Raw genomic sequence first — 13590 nt, forward strand, 5'->3', positions numbered from 1 at the left:
TAAGCTGTAAAAGCCTGATTTTATTGCTGGTATGTAAGATAACATCATCTTGGTGTCAACTCTCAGGGTTGTAGGCAGAAATGTCTTTGCTTAGCTTGAGCTGCCTGCCCGCCAACATACAGGAAAATGTATATTCAAGAGGGAGGCTTGGTCACAGGGAGCTGAATAATAAAAGCTATATGCTAGGCTTTGTAGCGTTTTTACCATTTACCATGCGTCTTGTTTATGCAAAGATACAAAAGACAAAGCGCTGCCTCCATGTCTACACATGGAAGCGACACTCTGTCTTTTGTATGTGCTGAAGGGAATCCCGGATCCCTGTGAGGTGCAGCCCCTGAGTCATTAAGAGTTGAGAATTTGGCAGGAGATGGTGTGAAGCACTTAGCGCTGAGACAAACTACTTCTTTATGCGTCTTGTTTAACTTAATTTACATGAATTAAGTTAAACAACATCCCTTTAAATTGGACCTGTCCTTTTTATTATGTAAAAGTGAATATGTTGCTTTAGAGAAGACTCCACAAAATAAATGCTCCGTGCCTCATCTTGGGTAACTTTTTTTTTGCTGCGTAGGCCTTTTTTTCTTCCTACCCACATACCTTGCTGTGCCCTGCTTGCTCTCATTAAATAGTGAGAAGTGCATAGGTTGGTGGAGCTTGTGCCATAAGGTGTTCCCTCCATAGCTAAGTGAATGTAATCAGGCCCGGATTCCCCACAAGGCCACCGAGGCCTGGCCTCGGGGCGGCATGGCGCAGAGGGGCGGCAGCGGTGTCCTTGTGGGGAAGTTGCCCTCTCTACATTCAGTCCTGCTTTGTACAAGCAGGGCTAAATGTAGAGTGAGGCAGCCGATTTTTCGTTTATATGTGAAATTCGATTTCACATGTAATCAGTGTGCAGCCTTCTCCCCCTCCCCCCTGCACTTACCTCTCTCCTCTGATTCCGTCCTCCACCGCCGAGTCCCGAGTCTCTGACTGCAGTGAGCAGAGCGGCAGGGTTATAAGTAACCCTGCCCCTCCGTGTAGACAGTGAGAAAAAGAAATAATTAAATAAAAAAATAAGTGATAAAGTTAAAAAAAATAAACAGTAAAAAAATTTGACACTAACCCCGCCGCCCTCCCATCTGGTTGCCATTCTCCATTGATGGGAAGGGGGAGGTGGGGTGGTGCATCGCAGAACCTGTCCTTGGGGCGGCATAGAGAGTAAATCAGGCCCTGAATGTAATGAGAGTGGGCATTAAAATATTCTTTTCTAAACATGACCAGCTAGTTTTTATATAGAGTGGAGGGCCGCTTCTTTTTAGTATAATGAAAGATCTGACATTTGACAGTTTCCAGAACAAATACCTGTATCAGTGGTGGGCAGCCTAGGCATTCCAACTGTTGTGGCACTACAAGTCCCATAAGGCATTGCAAGACTCACAGGCATGACATGATTTGTAGTTTCACCACAGCTAGAATGCCAAAGTTGCCTGCCCCTGAACTATATGGACAGCTGACAGAAATATTCTGCTAATATGGCTTTCCCAGCATCCACTGTATCTGGTTTTTCTGCTTTAAGTAGGACTTCTTTTTTATTCTATAGAATACAACGTAAATACTTCCATGCTTATGTTTTTATTTAGCTATATACATTATTTTAATGTTATTTTGGCCTCCTTCACTGCCAATTCCATTATGCCATTCTGTTTCTGGAGTTTTCTTTGATTTGGGGTCATGATTGCATATGAATGGAGTAAAGGTTGTTGAGAGCTGCATTGCAAATGAAGTTTCGTTGGCTGGAGTGCTCACTTGGTGTTGTGTATAAATGAAATTGCGCTAGTGACGCACCAATGCAGTTTATAGTCTCTGCCTACTTTAACAGCAGTCTCAGACCTAATGACACAATGGATTTTCTTTTACCCTAAATGTCACGTTATTTCTTTTTGTGTGTCCAGATGGCGTTCCGGTACCTGTCTTGGATTCTCTTCCCACTCCTGGGATGCTATGCAGTATACAGTCTGTTGTACATAGAGCACAAGGGATGGTATTCCTGGGTACTTGGCATGCTGTATGGCTTCCTCCTCACATTTGGTATGCTGAAAAACCACACAATTTGTCAATTGCATGCACACATTGATGTATTTTTTTAAATTATGTTTTTAGCTGGCAACACACTTAATGCCTTAGTACAGCTTAAATAACAAAATAAAAATATCTCTTGCACTACTAAAAATATAAACATGCTCGCTGCAATGCTGATCTGTCTGGCACTGTTGCCTACAGACCTGCCACTCTGCAATCCAGTCTTCCAATCCAGTCTTCTTCTGGGCTGACCTACTCCTAGGATCATTCAGCGCATCCTGTGAGCTCAGGGTGTCAAGGACATACCTCCTGGGGGAACATCATCAAGCTGCCCTGGACTCCCTGGAGAAAGTTGCAGAGAGTTGTATCTTCATCACATGGGGAGATGGGGGAACCAGGAGTTAGGCATTTATTTTGCTTAGCTATGATTTGTTGCTTCCATGTTCAGTATAAAGATTCTTACCTCTGACATTTCTACACCAGGGTTTAATTTTTCCTTCAATGCTATCAGATTTTAAGTGATCATACACAAAATTATGATCTCAATACCTTCCTTTTAAATTTACCCCAGCACAAAAGTGTAATTTAGGCCAAAAGCATAATGTGCAATAGGATGCAACATATCTCTAGGTCTGGACGTCCAGAGGAGTTACTTATTTATAGCACAGACACTGTGTGTGTGTGTGTGTGTGTGTGTGTATGTGTGTGTGTGTGTATATATAATGTGGCCAGATTATGACCACCCCATCAGTACTTCTTTGAGCCACGAGATGACTTTGTTGGGCCGCCTCGTGACTACACGAGATGTTGAAAGGTGATGCGAGGAATCTGACACTGCACTGTTGCCCTTCTGTTGTTTTGTACCAGTCTTGCCACTCTCCGTTCTGCCCTAACATTGACTAGTCGCTGACGGTCTTTAAAGACTTTAACAGCTGCTCTTTAAAATGTAACAAATTCTGCTGTTTTGCTGATACTCGCTCCATGGCTCAGAGCGCCAACAATCCTCCCACGTTCAAAAGCTGTTAAATCGCGTTGTTTACCCATATCTTCAGAAAAAAAATCACTTCCACTGTCGTGGTAAACAACCTGCTTCCCTATTTATAATGGTCTGTCCCTCTAGCAACTTCAGCGTGAAATTATAGCTAATTTGCCTACAAATGTCAGGTGGTCATAGAAGAGGATGTAAAGGTACCTCTTAAGTAAAAGGCCTCTTCAAATGGCTCATCATATTGAAATAAAACTTTCTTCTTTTTTTTTAATATATTTTTATATTAAGTCTCATCACAAGCATGACTTCATTTTATCTATGTTACAGGGTTTATCACAATGACTCCACAGTTGTTCATTAACTACAAGATGAAGTCAGTAGCCCACCTCCCATGGAGGATGTTAACATACAAAGCTCTGAACACCTTCATCGATGATCTCTTTGCTTTCGTCATCAAGATGCCTATGATGTACAGGATCGGGTGTCTGAGAGATGGTAAGATCCTTACGAAAAACAATTACAGGCTTGTACAAAAATCTTTAGTCCTTTGTTCTTATATGTAGCAGATGAAAGAGTGATTCATTTCATTTGCCTGTTTCTGGGTTATACATAGGTAATGTCTGAGCAAGCAACATTGTGTTTGTCAGTATATTCTGCAGAAACCCTTTTGAGATGTGTCTAAAATGTTAGTCTTTGCAAATTGTAACTCTTATCTCTATTTGTGTCTTTTGGTTGTTTACTTTTGAAATCCCCACCAATGTTGTCTCATGATCCTTACTATCCTTGATTAGTTTGGTATTTTTGTATACGTGCATGAATTTTATTGATTTATGCTCCGCCATCCCCCTTTTTAGTTTCACATATAACTTTTTGTTTTAACAATAAACCTTTTTGAATATAGAGTGAATACACTGTGCACTTTGTGTGCTTCTGTATTCCCAAGTACTTGTTTGAAGCCGGCAGCACGATCCCAAACTGGGGGGTTAGAGTCCCTTCGGAGTCACTTTCCAGAGGGACCCTAACGACAGATGTGTAGAAAGTTCAGTGTACCGAGAACTAAAAAAAAAAACCCAAGATAAGGGTTCTGTCATTTGTATATAGTGAGTTTATGGGAGGTGGGGAATCCCAATTAGAAAATGGATTTCTATTGAATATTCTTGGCTGCTTTTGATTTGCTTTTAATTCTTTTCTCTGCAGACGTGGTTTTCTTCATCTATTTGTACCAACGCTGGATTTATAGAGTGGATCCCACACGATTGAATGAGTTTGGGACCAGTGGCGAGACACCTGCTCCTCTACCAGCCCAGGATGGGCCAGCAACCCTTCCCCCCTCCATTGAAGACACATCTGAACCTAAACCAGCAGAAGACAAAAAGAAAGACTGATTGAATTCTCCCATAACCCCCCATCCTTACACGAACTGTTCATCCCCCTGTGGGGGGAGTAAATCGGCTGCTGTTTTATATATAAACCCCTCCTGTCCCCAACCCTCTTTGTTGAGACGGTGTTTCCCCGTCAATATGTATATGGGACTGGTGAAGTTTGTCTTTCTCTGCCCGCCCTCTTGCTTTCAGTCATCCTCTCTATCTTTCCGCCTGTTTCCCACCTCTCTCTTTCCCTTTTCGCTCTCTCTCGGTCCCCACTCCCTCTGCTTCTTCTCCTTGCACTGCTGTCTCTTCTCTCTTATACAATTTCGTTGTGACGTGTCTCTATTCCTGCCTCTCGGTCATGACTCCTCCAAGGGATCAATACGCAAATTGAGTTTAATAAATATGGCCGCCCTTTCATTTTCTGCAGTCTGTGCAGCACTTTGGGAGTTTGCGTTGCACCAAGGGATCCCTCCACTTGCTGTCTACTTCCCATGTCTTGGGGTAATAACTTATTAACACAGCCAGGGTCCTGAACATGGTCCAGGTTCTGTCTCCTAATATTGACAACGCTTTCGTAAATATACTGTTGTGAGGAAAAGAAAGTACACCCTCTTTAAGTTCTATGGGGTTTAAGTATCTGGACATAATAAAAATAATCTGGTCCTAACATTAGGTAAATACAACCTCAGATGAGCAACAACACATGACATTTTACACGGTGTCATTATCTATTTTACAAACCTAAAGCCAAAATGGAGAAGCCGTGTGTGAAAAACTAAGTACACCTTATGTTCAGTAGCTTGTAGAACCACCTTTTGGCAGCAATAACTTGAAGGAATCGTTTTCTGTCTGACTTTATCAGTCTCTCACATCGTTGTGGAGAAATTGTGGCCCACTCTTCTTTACAACGTTGCTTCAGTTCATTAAGGTTTGCAGGCTTTTTTTTTTTTTTTTAGGCACAGCTCTCTTAAGGTCCCGCCACAGCATTTCAGTCGGGTTGAGGTCTGGACATTGACTGGGCCATTACAGCACATTGATTCTTTTCTTGGGATCATTGTCCTGTTGCATGAGCCAATATCGGCCAAGCTTTAGCTGTCGGACAGGTGGCCTTCCAATTGACTCTAGAATACTTTGGTATACAGATGAGTCCATGGCTGATTCAATGACTGCAAGGTGCCCAGGTGCTGTGGCTGGAAAACAAGCCCCAAATCATCAGCCCACCACCACCACCGTGCTTGACAGTTGGTATGAGGTATTTGTGCTGAAATCCTGTGTTCTGGTTTTCACCAAATGTGGCGCTGTGCATTATGGCCAAACATCCCCACTTTGGTCTTGTCTGTCCAAAGGACATTATTCCAGAAGTCTTGTGGTTCAGATGCAACTTTGCAAACTTAAGCTTTGTTGCCATGTTCTTTTTTAGAGAGAAGAGGTTTTTTTTCCTGGCAACCCTTCCAAAGAAACCATACTGGTTCAGTCTTTTTCTAATTGTACTGTCAAGAAATTGAACATGCTAACTAAGGCCTGTAGAGTCTGAGATGTAACTTTTGTTTTTTGTTTGCAATTTCCATGAGCATTGCTCAGTCTGACATTGGGGTGAATTTGCTGGGATGTCTACTCCTGGAAAGATTGGCAACTGTCCTAAAAGTTTTCCACTTGTGAATAATCTTTCTCACTAGAATGATGGACTTTAAGTTGTTTGGAAATGGCTTTATAACCCTTCCCAAATTGATGGGCAGCAACGATTGGTGATGACTTTCCTCCTTGGCCTTGTGTTCATACACGCCTGAATGCTCCAGAGCAGCACATTACTATAACTTTGGCTTTTATTGAGGTGGTCACATTTGATTAGCAGCAACTGCTACTCTTAACTCGTATGGAAGCAGAAAGGCCAGGTTCACACCTAGGTGGCACCGTTTTTGCGCGCGTGTTCAGCGTGCGGTTATTTGTGCGTTGTGCACATTAAGATGCGTGTACATGAAGATGCACGTTTTGACTGGCAGCTTATGAAACATGGCAATGGACAAACAAAACGCCTAGGTGTGAACCAGGCCTAAGGGTATACTTCGCTTTTCACACATGGCTTCTCCATTTTTGCTTTGTAAAAGAAAGGATGATCCAATGTCATGTCTTGTTCTTCATCTGAGGTTGTGCTTGCCTAATTTTAAGACCAGATCGTTTTTATTATGTCCTGATACGTAAAAACATTTTGGTAAATGTACCAAAGGGGGTGTATTTTCTTTTTCACACGACTGTACGGGTCATCAGACATTAGAAGCACACCTTTTGCCTTCTTAAAAAAAAAAATGTATGATGTAAGGTATAATTTTTTATTTTCTTTGTATTACCCTGACTCATGAATGAGCCTAAATTACCATCCTGCTCATACCTTCCACTCCTTCCCTGCCTGATATTCCTTAATGTATTCACTGCACTAACAAAAGGTAAGAAGAATGTCATAGGAAGGATTTAATAATATGTAAACCCATAGGCCCCAAATATGGGACAAACTTGACATGGAAAGTAATATTTCTCAAATTAGAATATTTCTTTGGGGTATCTAATGTAAACAATGTCATATCTTGCATCAAACCGATTGATGATTTTAAATGTGACGGGTCCTCTATAATCCCAATTTCCTGCTTTTTGAGGCTTGGCTGTGTTTCATTCATACGTGTAACTCAATAGAGACAACAGTCAATGGACCAGACTGAGTCACGCTGACCAGAGCTTGTGCGTTCGTTTTCATGGCTGATGTTACATCAGCCATCTTGAAAAATCTTGGAAGGCAACACACCTTTCCCGTTGTAAAATGCACTGTGTATGTTTGTTTTTATTTTTTTTTTATTTTTATTTTTGTACTGAGGTAAAATATATATGTTGGACATGGCGCAATGAGGGTTGTTTACCAACATGGCAGAAAGGTGTAATTTCTTCAAAGAATATAGTGACCAAGCAGAATCTCATTCTTATTGTGTGTGAACAGTGTGGGTGAATAATCCTCAATTGGGCTTATTTGCTGGTGTAAAGGGCAGCGGTATCCAGTATCCCTTGGCAGCCAAGGTAAATGAAAAATGAGCAACTTATATTGGACAGGTTAAAGGTACACTCCATTCAAAAGTTAACTTTTGCCTTTTAAAAATATAGAGGGGATGCAGCCTGTTAACCCAGTGCCTTTTTGTTTCTTATCCTAGCATTACTTGTGTACACCAGGTCACCCTATTTTACAACATTGTATGATCATGAATTGGTTTCTGAAATTTCCTATTCTAAAGCCTAAGATTATTCAGAATGGCAATTCTTAAATACTGCTGTCATTCACGTTGAACCTAGGAGAGGCCCATATCTTAAAAGAGAACGATGGCTCAACCTTTTTTGGCCATAGTTCTCTCTAGGCTCACAGGACGACATTTACTATGTCCTCCTGTGACCCAAAACTCAGCATATAGCAGGCTATTGCCCGCTATGTGCTGCAGCCCAGAAAGATCCTGACAATATTGTCAGGATCCACCCCGCTGCTTGATTGACATCTTTAGAGCCAGATATGTCCGCCCCCTCCGCTTTCTATCCCTCCAGTCAGCACTGAAAGAACGGAGAGGGGAGGGGGTAATCCCTGCAGGGAGCGGTGACTGACAGCCACCGCTCTGCAGGGAGATGATCGGGAACTGAGCGATCGGCAGTATGTGATCACTCAGTTAAAGGCAAATTATGGGGACAGTGAATTACACTCATCCCCATAATTAGAACCGAGGTGTGACAATGAAGCGGTCACACGTCAGCTCTAATTATGAAGATGAGTGTAATTCACTCTCCTTTTAATATGCAAACCCTATGTAATTATGCACACCCCAGAACTGCTTTATACCCATCTTGCAAGCCACTGCATTTAAAACAAATATATCCACCCTGAAGCATCTGCAGAAGAAATATTCCCAGCCTGAAGCATTCCCCCCCTTGAGTCAAAATTATAATTTACAGTTCTCAAGAGGGAGGCTGACTGCACAGAGCTTGTAGGAGGCTGCCGCCCTGTCCAGTGCCACCATGAACACCCCTTTTGATCTGATGGGGTCATGGGAGATCTGACACTCAGATCAGTGTAAGTTGAGTGGATTTTCTGCCTCTAGTGTGCATTGACAGTGTTTCCTTTGTAGTATTAGCAGTGCACTGGTTGATATTAATGGTTGCTCGCAGTTGATTTCACATGAAAGGTGATCGCTGATTGGTTGCTGTGGGTTACTGGACGCCATTACTTTTTGCACTGACGCATACAAGCCCGATTGTGTTACTACAAGAGCCACATCAGGAGGGTGACTGGTTTGTCTTGTTTGCTGGTGTCCTTTTTTTTTTTGTTTGAATGAAGAAAAAAATCCAGCAGTCTTTTAAATCATCAAAGACTATTAGCGCAGTTTTAAACAAATGTTTAGTTTGTAAGTAATATTCAGATTAAGAAATTGTGAAACAACAAAAAGCAAAAATAAACCTGAGTGAGTTGGGTGGAGATATGTTCATTGTTGGGAATTTTTATTCACTGTGGTCATGCAGGTTACAATGTCATTTGTTGTCTTTCCATAATGGAACTATTTTTTGGACAGATGAAGGGTGAGAAGCTCTGTCGAGTCTTTATTGTGATCTTTGTCTTCACGGGAGAGATTTCTGCACCTTGTGCATTGATGGCAACATCCAGAGTTTGTGATGTTTTTTCCCTTCACCTTTTCATCCAGTGACAAATGTCAAAGAAGGGGGAGCAGACCGCAACTGAGATCTGACAGAGGGTCTCAAACTTCCCCTTGCCATCCTAAATGAATTGAGTAATACTTAGCCCAGGGGTGCTCAACTCGGGCAGTTGTTGCCCACCCCTGACTAAAGCTGGCCATACACCTATAGATTATCTGCAGATTTTCTGTGGCCAGATGGAAAAAGTGCAACAGATTCCTCCATCTACACTAAACTGTGTGGATGGAGGAATCTCCCACTCGGCCAAACTTCAGTATCTTGCTAGTCGGACCCGCTGGCTCTCAAAGTACCTGAACAATCTGATTGGATGCAGGCTTTGTTCAGGTGCTTTGAGAGCCAGTGGGGGCAACTAGCAAGATACTGAAGGAAATTTATCAAGACTGGAGCAGCTGTGCATGACAACCAATCAGCTTCTTTAATTTTCAAAACTTATCTGAACAAACTGAAGAAAGAAGCTGAATGGTTGCCATGCACAGCTGCTCCAGATTTTGTCTGCTCCAGTTTTGATAAATTCTCCACACTGTTTTTATTGTGTATGCCCTGGAGGCTGTCATTCTACGTTCGTTCTTTTTTTTTTTTCTTTACCTCTTTGTGAGGCGCTGCCCCAAAACAGCATGCACGTATTATGTGCGGCCGATTGTGTCTCCCAGAACCTAATTGTTCCATTAATTATTTGAAGCAAGGACTATAGATGGCGGCCCTGGAGCAAGCAGTGTTAAAAAGCAGTCGACACTGCCATATACTGATCTCCTGACAGACTCCCTTTTGGATTAAATCTTTCCATCCAGAAGATTTTCTTTATGCATTTCCTTTTTATAAAGCCTATAGCAAAGTGAAATCGTGCAACCTTTATCCTTTTTATTCCATTAGGGGCTTAATTTATCAATGTGTCTGAGAACATTATCATGGTTACCATTACAAATATTCTTTCTTTGATTCTCCTATATGTAATGGGATTATATTTGATTTCTAGGGGCAAAAAAATGCATTGAAAATAATGAGTGCTATAATAAAAAAAAAAGTGTCCATACCCTAAAACAGTGGCAAAATGAGCATTGATTGTGAGACCCAGAATATCTGGTCCTCTGGGGGTTCTGCCACAATGTTTACATTCAGTAGGCTTTACTCTACTTACTGCTGCCTGTGCATGCTCAGTAGACCACCACCTCTATATGGCAGGAAGATGGCAGGTCTTCCTACCCTGTAAAAAGTGAATGGGGTTCTACTGGGCATGTTTGGGCAGAAAAGACTGCAGGTGTACTTTTCTTAATCCTACATTAAGGGACATGGGGTGTAGTCATTCTGGTAGTGTGTTATGACACTGCTTTCAGATTGGATGCCTGCGAACTAAACTATAGTATAACTTCTCCCACACGTCAGTCTTTTGATATGTCCTAGGAGAACAGACGTCTTCCGTAAGAGAAGCAAACCATCTCACTTAAATTCCATCCTTTTTGCCTGACTGTCTAACTCATAAGGTTGCCTTCCTTGTGGACATCACCTTTGCGAGGCAAGTTTCGAAACTGCCAGCCTTAAAGCGGACCTTTTACACTCAAAAACCAAATTCTACCAATGCATCTCTCTATGCATGATGATAAAAACATAAAACACAGACATGTCAGGTGTAATATGCTGTGACTATGAAATGCTTACACTTGCAGAGCATTCACTTCCTGCTTTGAAAGGGCAAAATGACTTCAGTTTGCCTAAGCAATGCACACTGGGATTGCCTTGTCATCAGCAGAGTAGTGCTGGGAAATCTCACCTGGAAAGGCATTTTCCTCCCCTGAGATGATGTGCAGGGTCACATGTGCCAGATTTTCAGGAAGTAAAGAGATCTAGTAATCTGCCCTTAGTAAACATGGCCACTGTCAGAAGACTGGGGAATAAATTTGAAATAAAGAATACAAAGCCGACAATTATCTAGCAGTATGTGTTGTAGAGTGTCATCACTCAACATTTCTAAAGGTGCGTTTTGTTATTTTAAAGATATGGGTAACGGTCCACTTTAACCTGCAAGGAACCATTTTTGTGCTACCTAGAGACAATCTTGTTTTAAAACTTAAGGTCTCTTCGTCCCAAACTGGTTTCTTCCTTTTCCGTTAACCAGGACATAACTTCTATCTATCTGTCCTGCTCCATGACCTCTCAAGGAGGCTTCCCTCCACTTTCTGGAGGTCGTTCACGCTGTTCGAGTCTTTATTATGGTTACAATTTTCTTTTAGACAGTCTCTGTCATTTCTGAGGATCCCCCCCATAGGCTGTCCCCTATCTCTTATTTGGGTTTGGCAGCTCATCATTGAAGTCTATAATCCTAAGGACAGGGTACCACTCTTCCCCCATCAAAGCACACTCCACCAGATCATGGGCTTTTCAGCATCAGGCATTGGTTTCTCAGATTGGAAAGACATTACCTGGTCTTCTGTTCACAGGTGGCTGTTCTGGCCTCATCAGCCGTCCGTTTCTTCAAGTGACTCTGGGAGCTCTTTTGTTGTGGGCCCGTTAGTGTTGTCTGCTGGTTTGCTCACCCCTCAGTTGGAGTGCTTTTGAACATCCCAGCATACAAGAATTCCTTTACCCGTGGTGTTAATGTATGGTTGGTTAAAGCATCATTTTTTACTTATTGTTAACTGCTTGTTTTTCTCTAGAGACCCGAGTAAAAGAAATATCCTCACCCAATCCTTGATCCCTCCTGGCTGCTAAAACAGTCCCCGCTTCCTCTTTTTCTCCCCCAGACTCTGGCGGTCTAAGCCCCGCAGACGCCATCACGTCTAATACTGTCCATTCGCTTGCATTAGACATGAGGACACAGAGCACTCACTGCTGCAGGTTCGAGAATCAGGTGAGAATATCTTCTTTATTCCGGCCCCTAGAGAAAAACAAGCAATTAACAGCCCTTCCCGGTTTAAAAACGAAGATAAATGTGCATTGTGGGTTACATGGGATTGGCTAGTATTTGTAGTCCTTTACAGCCGGTGCCTTTCTGCATTGCTATATAATGTATTGCTGGGATTTGTAGTCCTCTATAGTTGGTGCTATTCTGCATTGCTGTATAATGTGTTGCTGGGATTTGTAGTTTCTCTACAGCTTGGAGTCAGTGGCAGAACTCCCAGGGTTGCAGCTGTGATTGGGCCCTGGTGCGCCATCACTGTCCTAAAATCATTAGTCTGCATTGTTTTAGAAAAAGTGTCACATGACGCAAAAAAAAAAAAATATCGATAATTGGTACCGGCGAGTACTTGAGGGAGAAGTATCGTTACTTGTACTCGGTCTGGGAAAAAAATGGTATTGGTGCATCCCTAGTCGTAACCCCCTGTTACTGTGCATACTGAGGAATATGTTCTATGTGAAAAGCCCGGGGAGGAGTTGTGGTTTTAACAAGCCTAAAGATCCCTCAGGCTTCCTGTATACCATAAGGATGTGTTACTCCCACAACGCAGTTTTTTTAATCTATGCAGACAAGGCAGCTCTGTTGAAGTAGATTTGTTTTTGTGTGTGGTTGTATGTTTTTGAACCTCCTGATCAGAAGACTTTTTTTTTTTTTTTTTCGTCATGTTTAAAACAACTAATTGCATACATGCTCCGATTCAGCTATGCATATTAAAGGAGAACTATGGGGTCAGTGCTTTTCCCCATAGTTCTCCTTAGGGTAACGGGAGGACACAAACTAGCGTCCTCCCGTTACCCTAAGCTCAGTATAGCGCGAGCTACAGCTCGCGGTATGCTGAGATGCCGCAGCAGATCCTGACTTAGATGACAGGATCCGCCCAGCTGCGTGAGTGACAGCTGGCTCTGCCTATCTAGAAACTCATGCGTTAAATCTTAAAAATGCATTCATTATTAAAGCCTCACGTTTCTTTGGATATATCTACTGCTAGCAAGCAGTAGATGTATGCAAAAACTTTTTTTTTTTGGAAACAGGTTTAAACTTACCTGTGTCTTCTCCGCGTGCACCCGTCCAAACATCTGAAGAGTGTCGAAGGGGCGCATGCGCAGTTCAGATGTTCAGCTGGGAGACGAGGAGACCCACAAGGTAAGTCTGAAAAAGGACAGTAATGTCCCTGTGTGTGTTTAAAGTAGCCACCGCTCCAAGCTTACTCCTGTGATGGACTACAATCTCAATACAAATTAGTAAACTAAACATGACATTGTAGTCCATCGCAGGAGTGGGCTTGGAGCAGTGGCTACTTTACAACACACAGGGACCATGGGGAACAAAAAAAGCCGCCCTCCAAAAGTAGGGACAGTGTCGGCACCAATTCAGAGATGGTTTGAGGATCTACAGCCAAAGATACATTTTTGTTAAAGGAGAACTATGAGGTGAGTGCTTTTCACTCACCTCATAGTTCTAGCCGACCTATGACAATGAGACTGTCACAGGTCGGCTCAGTAGATCGGGAGGTGAGAGAACACGTACCGGGTTCGCTCACCTCTCGATCCTGT

The 13590-nt window shown here is 42.5% G+C and overlaps 2 protein-coding genes across 2 annotated transcripts in view; both read left to right on the plus strand.

The window, feature by feature from the left end:
- CLPTM1 (CLPTM1, transmembrane protein) overlaps positions 1-4833 on the plus strand; it is a 29485-nt gene extending 24652 nt beyond the window's left edge. Inside the window, exons 12-14 of the mRNA XM_018561524.1 lie at positions 1932-2067; positions 3374-3541; positions 4244-4833. Of these exons, the coding sequence (XP_018417026.1) occupies positions 1932-2067; positions 3374-3541; positions 4244-4431 (492 nt within the window). The 3' untranslated portion in view covers positions 4432-4833. The remainder of the gene's footprint in view (positions 1-1931; positions 2068-3373; positions 3542-4243) is intronic.
- A 6454-nt stretch (positions 4834-11287) lies between these two features.
- RELB (RELB proto-oncogene, NF-kB subunit) overlaps positions 11288-13590 on the plus strand; it is a 57056-nt gene continuing 54753 nt past the window's right edge. Inside the window, exons 1-2 of the mRNA XM_018561496.1 lie at positions 11288-11324; positions 11883-11989. Of these exons, the coding sequence (XP_018416998.1) occupies positions 11288-11324; positions 11883-11989 (144 nt within the window). The remainder of the gene's footprint in view (positions 11325-11882; positions 11990-13590) is intronic.

The sequence above is a fragment of the Nanorana parkeri genome, unplaced genomic scaffold (genome assembly GCF_000935625.1).
Source record: "Nanorana parkeri isolate BGI_ZX_2015 unplaced genomic scaffold, ASM93562v1 scaffold528, whole genome shotgun sequence".
NCBI lineage: Eukaryota > Metazoa > Chordata > Amphibia > Anura > Dicroglossidae > Nanorana > Nanorana parkeri.